General features: G+C 34.2%; 1 protein-coding gene across 1 annotated transcript; it reads right to left on the bottom strand.

Moving 5' to 3' along the window:
* Window positions 1–8,680: 8,680 nt before the first annotated feature.
* Window positions 8,681–9,673, bottom strand: LOC100675713 (olfactory receptor 4A5-like). Its single transcript, XM_064289373.1, has one exon. It carries the CDS (start codon window positions 9,671–9,673, stop codon window positions 8,681–8,683), a length of 993 nt encoding a protein of 330 aa, XP_064145443.1.
* Between the last annotated feature and the right edge of the window lie 1,061 nt (window positions 9,674–10,734).

Raw genomic sequence — 10,734 nt, forward strand, 5'->3', positions numbered from 1 at the left:
CAGTTCTCCTTCAGGCTACTCAGTCGTGACAGCAAAGAAAATTGCTACATACATCGATGGTTCCCCACTGTCTAATTTCCCTGTATAAAAAAATCTCGATTGTCAAAAATCACATGGGTGTGTCTGTTTAAAAGTCAAAACACTTAGCTTAATTTTTTAAAACATTTCATAAAATTTTATTAGCCAATATCCATAAAAGGATGCTTAAATTGACAATTACCTGTATTTCATTCTGAAGAAATTAATATTTTTGTATTGGAATATAATTATAGATGTAAATTCCATTTTGGAATTCATTTTAAGGAAATGATAAAAAATTCACTGCAGTTTATACTGTAAGAATACGTATACAATTATCTCTTAACATTAAATTGGATTCTAAAAGTTAACCCAAAATTCCTATAATAATTCTAAAACAGTAAGTTATGCTTTGTAGAATAAATTTCTGGTAATGATCATCTGACTCTAAAGCTTTATAATAAACCAATAAAGATAAAAGTAAAGTGATAGTATGGCAATAGAGAAGAGAAAGGAAATGTGGGACTATTCTATTTATCACAAAGTCCTCATGGAACATTCACCAAAATAGACAATATTCTAGCACAAACAAGTTGCAATACATTTCAGAGGACTTATATCATACAAAAATATGTGTAATAATAACATTCAGCTAGAAAATTTGATTTAAAAAGTGACTATACACTCACCAATTATTTACAAATTAAAAAACAGTTCTTAATAAGCTATGGATTGAAGAAAAAATCACAATGAAAATGAGAATATATGATGTATGGTAATATAATAAAAATATTAAAATTTGTTGGGTGTGGCTTAGATAGCACCTATAGAGAAATATATAGCTTTAATTGCAAGTATTAGAAAACAGGAAAGATTATAAAAAAAATCAGCTAGATACTATCTCAAGAAGCTAGAAAGGAAAGAGCAAAATAAACCTGGAAAATATTGTAGAATTGAAACAGTAAATTTAAAAGAGAGTCATTAACATAGAAATTAATTTAAACATAGAGAAAATATATAAAACTAAAACCCATTGCCATCGAGTCGATTCTGACTCATAGTGACCCTATAGGACAGAGTAGAACTGCCGATAGAGTTTCCAAGGAGCACCCGGTGGATTTGAACTGCCGACCTCTTGGTTAACAGCCGTAGCATTTAACCACTATGCCACTGTCATATAAAACTAGGAGTTGGTTTTTGACAAGACTAATAAAATGAATGTGTCTAGCAAAATGAATTTAAAAAAATAAGAGGAAAAGCAAACTGTGGGATTTGCTAGAGAAAAAAGTGCCATCACTGCAGATTCTTTTATTCTAAAAGGATAATAAAATGACATTATGCAGAAATATATGCCAATAGTTTTGCCTACTGAGAAGTGGAGGAAATCTTTGAAAAATATAGCTTTCTGAATGCACAATTAAAAATTGTAATAACATGATACCTGTTAAATTAAATGATACTTTAATTTCTCCCCCCCCAAAAAAAATCCATTCACATATACCTTTATCAATGAATTCTACTCAGCATTTCAGCAAAAAATCCTTTTGGGACAAAAGAAAATTAAAATACTTTCAAACTAATTTTCTACACACAGCATAACTCTTAAGCAAAGATAAAAAAAAAAAGAGTTACAAGATTTTGTAAAAATTCATCAACATAGCCTCAAAATTTCTCAAATATTATTTAGCAATTCAAATATAGCCATATATTTTTTAAAAAATCTAATATGGCAAACTAAGTTTTATTTTAAGAATATATGTTTGAAATAAATTAATGTAATTCAATTGACTACAGGAAGGACCATAGCCTTTCACTTGCCACTCTTTTGAAAAGTACTGCCTATTTTGGTTATCTTGCATTCTCTCCCATTGCACGTCATGCATGTGAAAGAGAGAGCATGACTCCAGTTCATGTATCTTTAAATACAGAAAAACAATAATATAGGGGCTGTATGAAATGAAAAGTACCCAAAAATCCTCATCCATACCTGATATGGACTTAGAAATTAAGGTCTTTAACTTCAAGCTGATGCCCTGATGGGATAGATGTTGGTGACAAGGATGAGTGTACCTTGCCTGTGTGAGTATGTGTGTTGTTGTGACCATAGTTGAAGAGGTACGAATTGTACTTCTAAAGGTAGACACAACATCTTCTATCTTATGCTTTTCTGCATGTTACATTACCAACAACCAAAGATATATTGTCAATTTCTTCACCCTTACCAATCTGGACAAGTCTATGGTTGGTTGAATACTAGAATATGACAGAATGTTGAGCCTTTGGGGGTTAGCCCTTACCTAGCCTGGCAGCTTCTGCCTTCTCCCTCTGAAAGGCATGAGTAGCCGTTTTAGGAGTCTAACAAGCTTGCCGGAGAAATATTCTCTACATAGGTCTACATGGAGAAGAAAAGGGTTCCACCAGAGCCCAGTCTTCCAGCCATTCTTGCAAGAGCACTATTCGTATGAGTGAAGTTATATCAGCCCCACTGTAAGTACAGCCATTAGCAGAATATCAAACATTGAGCTAGCTCCATGCCATATGGAGCAAAATTGATCAGTCAAGTTCTGCCTAAATTTCTAACCCCACAAAAATGTGAGATAAATACATACATATATATAGTTTTTTAAGCCACCAAGTTTTAGGGTAGTTGGTTATGCATCAATGCATAACTGGAACAGGAGAAATGAGTAAAGAGATTCTAAAATATATATTAAAATGAAAAGGTCCTGCAGCTACAATAATCTTGAAAATAAAAATGGTGGAACAACACTACATGATTTTAGGATTTACTACAAAACAAATGTAATTAATACTCTGTTATGCTGTTGCACAATTAGACAAATAGTTGAACAAAATTGACCACAGATTCTAGAAATAGAACCACACATACATGCTCGTGTATTTTCAACAAAGTTTCATTAAATTCAATAGGGAAGAGAAAGACTTTCAAGGAATGTGTATTCGAACAACTGGATATCCGTATTAAAAAAAGGTTCATGTGAATCCAGCCTATGTTACATCCTAGACAGATGCACCATGCCATCTCTCTGTAGAAAAGACCCAAAAAACTAAGGAAAACAGATGCAAACATCGATCCTGGAACTTCAACCATCAAATGAAGGGATAAGGAATTAGGTCAAATGCTGTATGCAAGAAGATATTGACAGAAAGCAGGGAACTAGGACAGACATGAAGTGGAGGTCCCCAGTCAACTAGTATGGAACAGTGTCGCCATCTTAAACCACACCCAACAATGACCCCAGACAGGGAAGTTGGGAAGCAATTCCATGGAGCTCACAACAGGATACAGAACACTTCATAACCAGAAAAACAAGCTTTTTCACACCTCACCCTTCTGCCCCATATGCTGCTTCCTCCCCTTTACCTGGGCCCCCTCCCAGCTGCCAAGGCTAGAGTAACCATGACAATCAGGCAAACCTCCACCCCAGACTCCCATTGCACAAGCCTTCCTACCACTCGACCAACAGCTGAATGGTGGCAAGTGAGCCTGTACTACAACCCATCTGACACCCCATCCATCTGGTGAGGGGCTGTGAATGTTCCCACACTTCTGGACAATATCAGAAGGCAAATAGCACCCACCCAGACCACATTTACCCACCTCACCAAATCAATGTAGGAAAAAGTGGGCTCACCCTACCTGTTGCTCCTCTGCCCACCAGACAAGGTGGTGAGAGCTATCGTGCCCACAACAACCAAGCAGCAAGCAAGCCCAACCTACCCACTACCCACTTTGACATCAAAAGAAAAGGGAAAAACAGGATGAAACAAACAAATATATAATCAATAAATTAAATAAGACCTTAATGTCTCAGAGACAGCAGGACAAGATGGCTCCAGCAAGTGACGAAAATAAAGAATCAGATAAATTTCCAGTAGAAGAAAAGGCAGTGGAACTACATGATAATTCAAAACACTAATACTTATAGCTTTCCATGCCATATGGAGATTAAAAAAAAGGAAAAAATACACAAAATCATGAAAAAAAAAAATAGATGAAATCAACGATAGCATAGCCAAAAGAAGAGAAAACACAGAGAAGAATATAGAAGAATTCAGGAAAATAATATAAGAACAAAACATCACAAAAAATAAACAATTAGAAATCATGCAAAAAAGGCAACTAAAAATCAGAAAGATACCAAAGGTTCAGAAATAGACAACTCAATAGAAGTCTTTAGAAGCAAATTTGAAACAATAGAAGACAGAATCAGTGATATCGAAGACAAATATATGAACACCACTTTGAGGAAAAATTAGAGAAAACAATGAAGAAAAATTAAGAATTATGTGGGACATAATCAAGAGCAAAAATTTGCACATGATTGGATTTCCAGAGCCGGGGTAGAAAGTGGAAAACACAGAGAAGATTGTTGAAGATGTGCTGACAGAAAACTTCCAAAACAGCATAAAAGAAGAAAAACTGACCATCCAATAAGCTCAAAGAACTCCATAAAGGAGGGACTCCAAAAGACAGTCACCATGATGTATTATAATTACACTTCACAAAACCGAAGACAAAGAAAGAATCCTGAAAGGAGCACTAGAAAAACAAAAAGTTATTTACAAAGAGGAAAAATGAGATTAAACTCTAATTACTTGGCAAGAACAATCCAGGCAAGAAGGTGATGGGATGACATATATAAAACTTTGAATTAATAAAACTGCCTACCAAGAGTAATATATCCTGCAAAACTCTCCAGTAAAATACCAAAATTAGTTCTTATCCAGATGAACAGAAATTCAGGGAATTCTAAAAAACCAAACCAAACTTACAAGAAATATTAAAGTGACACCTTTTGTTAGAGAACCAACATCACACAACAACCAGAGTCTAGGACATAGGTCAGTATCAGCCAGATACTAACCTAGGAAAAGAATTCTCAATAATAAAACAAAGCTAAAGACTCAGAATGGAAAACAGAAACATCAATCAGTAAATGATGACAATGTCAAAACAATAAAAAGGAGAATAAATGGGGTACGTATAGAACATTCAGATGGAGAGGATGTTAAGGCAATATCAAATAATAAACAACTGATTCAGAGTTAGGAAGATAAGTGTAAATTTCAAGGAAATCACAACGAAAGTTAACAAACCTAACCATCCAACTGAAAAAAAGAAGAAACACATAAAGACTCGGTAAACACAAAATCTATAATAATGAAAGAAAAGAAAATCCACAAACGAAAGGAACTCAGCACAGGAAAGTAAGAGGAACAAAGAAAACATAAGAAAAGCACAGTATGACAGCAATAAATGCATACCCATCTATCAATAATTACACGGAATATAAATTGGTTAAATGCATCCATAAAGAGACAGAGGGTGGCAGAATGAATTTTTTAAAAAAAGATTCATCAGTGTACTGTCTACAAGAGACATATCATTGACAAAAACACATAAATATACTAAACATAAAAAGACAGAAAAAATATATCAAGCAAACAGTAACCAAAAAGGGTAGGAGTGCCAATATTACTCTCAGATAAAATAAACTTTAAGGCAAAGTCAATCATAAAGACAAGGGAGTACATTATATAATGATTGAAATGACAATCACATATCTATACAGTCAATGACAGGGTTCCAAAATACATAAAACAAACTCTAAGAGCAAGGAGAAGAGAAATACTCAGTTCCACAATAATAGTAGAAGACTTCAACACACCACTCTATAAAGGACAAAACATCTAGAAAGAAACAGCAAAAATACAGCTCTAAAGGCCATGATCACTGAACTTGACCTCATAGACATATATAGAACACTCCACCAAACAGCAGCAAAGTGTGCATTTTTTCCAATGCACATGAAACATTCTCGAGAATAGGCCACCTTTTAGGACAAAAAAAAACCCTCGATAAAATCTAAAACATCGAAATAATAAAAAACGTTCTCTCTAATCCCAACACCATAAAAGTAGACATCAACAAGAATAGCAAGGGAAAAAATCAAATACATGAAACCTGAATGACATCTTGCTTAAAAACCACTGGCTAGTAGAAGAAATCAAACAGGGAATCAAAAAATTCCTAGAATCAAATGAGAATGTAAACATATCATACCGAACCATTTGAGAAACAGCAAAGGCAGTTTTCAGAGGTCAATTTATAGCAATGAATGCACACATCAAAATAGAAAACACCAAAATCAAAATGTTAGCTCTACGACTTGAACTAATAGAAAGGGAATAGCAAAAAGAGGTCACAGTCAACAGAAGAAAAGAAATAGTATAGACCAGAAATAAATGAAATATCAGAAAAAAGAAAAAAATAGAAAGAATCAACAAGACCAAAAGTTCGTTCTTTGAAATGATAAAAAAAATTCAGCAAACCATTGGACAAGCTGACAAAAGAAAAACAGGAGAGGAAACAAATAACCCAAAGAAGATGAGAAAAGAGACATTACAACAAACCTAACTAAAATAAAGATCATAACAGAATACTATGAAAAATTGTATTCCAACAAATTTGAGAAACTAGAGGAAATGGATGAATTTCTACAAACACACTACCTACCTAAATGAACAAAAACTGAGATAGAAAATCTGAAAAATGCATAACAAGAGAAGAGATAGAATGGGGTAAAAAAAAAAAAAAAAAACTCCCAGCAAATAAAAGCCCTGTCCTGGACAGTTTCACTGGAGAATTCTACCAAATATTCGAGAAGAGCTCACACCAGTACTATTTATTCAAACTATTTCAGAGCAAAGAAATGAAGGAAACCTCCCAAATTCATTCTATAAAGCCAGTGAAACCCTGATACCAAAGCCAGGAAAACACATACATTTAAAATATAAAAGTACAGACCAAATTTTATCTCTCATGTACATAAAAGCAAAAATGCTTAGCAAAATTCTAGCCAATAGGATTCATCATCATATTAAAAAAGTAATACACTACTACCAAGTGGGATTCATACCGGGTATACAAGGATGGTTCAACACTAGAAAATCAATCAACATAATCCATCATACCAATAGGACTAAAGAAAAAAATCACATGATAACACAATTGACATTTGATTAAGCCCAACACTTACTCCTGATAAAAACTCTCAATAGAATAGGAATAGTAGAGAAATTCCTCAACATAATAAAGGACATCTATACAAAACCAAAAGCCAACATCATTCTCAATGGAGAGAGGCTGAAAGCATTCCCCCTGAGGACACAAACAAGCCATGGAGGCCCTTTATCACCACTCCTATTTAACCTAGTGCTTGAAGTCCTAGCTAGAGCAATAAGGCAAGAAAAAGAAATAATGGCATATAAATTGAAAATGAATTGGTAAAGCTATCCCTATTCACAGATGATATCATCCTACACATAAAAAAAAAAAACAAATATTCCATAAGGAAACTACTAGAATAAGAAAGTCTAGACAATATGCTTTATGGATACATACAGAGTTAAACCATTTTTAACTATGATTAAAAAATTAGGAATGGGATTGCTTCTGAGAAGAGGTGGAAAATGGCATCAGAGAGGCACAATCAGTTAGTTTCAATGATTTTGATAATATTCTAGGTAAGAAGCTACAAGATTTATAAAGAATTGCATATGTTGTTGGATATAGGTGAAAAATTATACACTAAAACTTAAAAATAAGTTCCAAAATCTTTCTTTTAGTTAGAAAAGTAAACTCTTGTTATGCATAGATAATGTTCCATATTACACTGAGAAAATTCTTTCTGCTTTCTGGTTTTGGGCAGTTTCTGGATGGGCTGTAGGCTGAGAAAAAAAAAAAAATTTAATAAAATTGAAAAAAAACAAAATTTTGTTTTTACCAAAACAGATCATCACTAAGTTTTTCTACATAAAAAATATATAAGTTTAATACAACTTTTAGGAAACATGCTGCTGATGCAAAATAACACATTTCTTTTCATATCTTCAATTTCATGAAGATAAAATCAGAAGCTCTATCTAATCTTTTCAGAATCATAAAAAATGCCCATAATAACTAATAAGGAAAATATAAATATGTTTATAACTTAGATTAGAGTTATTTTTAAATCCAAAGTGAAAGAGTAGTATCTGACCTCTAATCAAGACTTAGAATGAGTTTTCTTCATCAACCCCATCCCATCTATCAAAATTGTTCACTGATGGTGTCTCAGAACAAACACAATATCATGTCCCACTAAAATGTGCAGAATTGTAAATACATAGACATTGCCCAGAGGAACAGAAATAATCTTAAACTCAAAATGCATAATGGAGCTAAAAAAAAAGCTGTTGTGCTCATAGAATTATGAACCATAAAATTTTAAAAACACACCCTTGGCCTCAAAAATTTGTTCTAAGTGTTGGCCAAATTGTTTTCTCATTAATTAGGATGATAGAAAATTTTCAAATGTAATCTGTTTTTTTTTTTTTTGTCTTTTTAAAAGGAAAAAAATAATTATTTCTAAGTCCTGCTTCAGTATATACTGAGAAAAATAAAATTATAACGTGAGCTTAGTTTTATTTGTATTTATAACAGGAAAATACTTATGCCATTTATCCAGCCTCTAGAGTGCCTCTATTAGTTTAACTGTAATGTCAAAGAATAATTTATTCTACATTTTAGATGCCTTTGTATCAGTAAAGAGACGTATTCGTAGAGAATCCATTGAATTGACTTAATCGTTCATTGTCATAATTTTTGCCTATTTCTTGCTTTAGAATTAACAATGATATTTTCAGTGTGGATGCAAATTCTTATTCTGCATGTGGTTAACTTTCTACTCCAGATTTTTTCCATAGCATTTTTCATCTCAGGATTTCTCAGGGTGTATATCAGAGGGTTCAACATGGGAGTAATAATTGTATAAACCACAGTTATAGATTTGTCAATGGAAAAGTTGGAAACAGGTCTAACATACATGAAAATACAGGGAACAAAGAAGAGGACAACCACTGTGATATGGGAGCTGCAGGTAGACAGGGCTTTGCGCCTCCCTTCCTGACTGCGAGTCTTCAGAGAGCGTAGGATGACTCCATATGAAATTAGTAGAAGGATAAAAATTGCCATACAGATGGCTCCACCATTGGCAAGAACAGTGAGTCCTATAAAATAGGTGTCAGAGCAAGCAAGTTCCAATAACGGGTACATGTCACACATGAAGTGATCAATGACATTGGGGCCACAGAAGGGGAGGCTGTACACAAAGAGAAGTTGAACCACAGAGTGCAGAAATCCTCCAACCCAGGCAACCACCAGCAACAGAATGCAAACCTGTCGATTCATGATGGTCAAGTAGTGCAGTGGCTTACAGATGGCCACATAGCGGTCATAGGCCATTGCCACCAGAAGAAAGACCTCAGCACCGCCAAATAAGTGTTGTATAAAGAGTTGGCCCATGCAAGCTACAAAGGAAATAGTCTTTTTATCACAGAGTAAGTCTACAATCATTTTGGGGGAAATAGTAGTGGAATAAACAGCATCCATGAGTGACAGATAGGCAAGGAAGAAGTACATGGGAGAGCCCAGGGAGGGACTGACAATAACAGTCATGACAATAAGTAGGTTGCCCACCATCGTCACAATGTAGATGAGCAAAAACATGATAAATAACACTTTTTGGCCCTCAGGATCCTGAGTGAGTCCCAGGAGGACAAATTCTGTTACATTGTTACTGTGTCCCATTTACTCTTCTACAAGACCTGTTTCAGAGATGAGAACTCAGGAGAACAAATCTGCAATGAAATCATGAAGACAATTACTAGTATGTCCATTAGGTCATGGAGTACTTCTTCACTATAAATCTACAGTGGCTTATACATAATAAACATTTAGAAATACTTACTGAGTTTCTCTTCCAAAGATCCTAATATGTCTTCCCTTAACAATTCTACTTCTTCTCAGATCACTGCTTTGAGCCTACAAATAAGAGATTCTATCTCTAGATCTTAGTGGGTCTTGTATAGAGAAAATCAGTCAGAGGCCCAAGAGCCATTGATTCGTTTAACAATCCTTTAAAAAGTGACAGTGCTTGGTACAGAAGTCAACAATGACAGAGAGGGAAAAGATTTCTGCCCTGAAGAAACGTATTATCTGGTGTTGAAAATAAACTCTAAACAAGTTGGTAATATTTGTGGTAAGTACCTTTACAATAGGATCTATATAGCACCAAAAATAACCCCTCTTCAGGAATACCTCACTAAATTTTACGATATTCCATTATTAGAAGTTCAGTCCTTTCTGCCTCAGATGTTTTTCACTCTTTATGAATCTCTCATTAAATTGAAGAGGCTGGACTTTGTAATGTATCAGATAACTACAAAATTATTTAGTATATTATTCTGTAGCAACTATTTGGAAGTAGATTGTCTGTCTCTTCTTGAGGATCCATAATGCCTTCCATTTTCTCGTTGCTTATTCCACAACTAGTAACAATCTTCTATACTCTATTGACACGCAGTCAGTACTTTGAGTTGGTAGTGTTTGTGGTGAGTACCCTTACAATATGATCTATATTTTCAGCAAACATTTCTGAACTGAACTTAACTGACATATAACAATTAACAACTAGTACATTAGGAACCAGTGTTTTTCAAATCCATTGCAGGTGAGCTTGGTAACCATGGGAGAGAAAATAAACACTGTAAAGGGAGGTAGAGGACAACAGAAGAGGATTTTACATGTAATACTTCTTAGGCACTGAGAGAGGTAAGAACTAGAACTTCAATATCAAAATTCCAAAAAGG

The sequence above is a fragment of the Loxodonta africana genome, chromosome 7 (assembly GCF_030014295.1).
Source record: "Loxodonta africana isolate mLoxAfr1 chromosome 7, mLoxAfr1.hap2, whole genome shotgun sequence".
Lineage (NCBI taxonomy): Eukaryota > Metazoa > Chordata > Mammalia > Proboscidea > Elephantidae > Loxodonta > Loxodonta africana.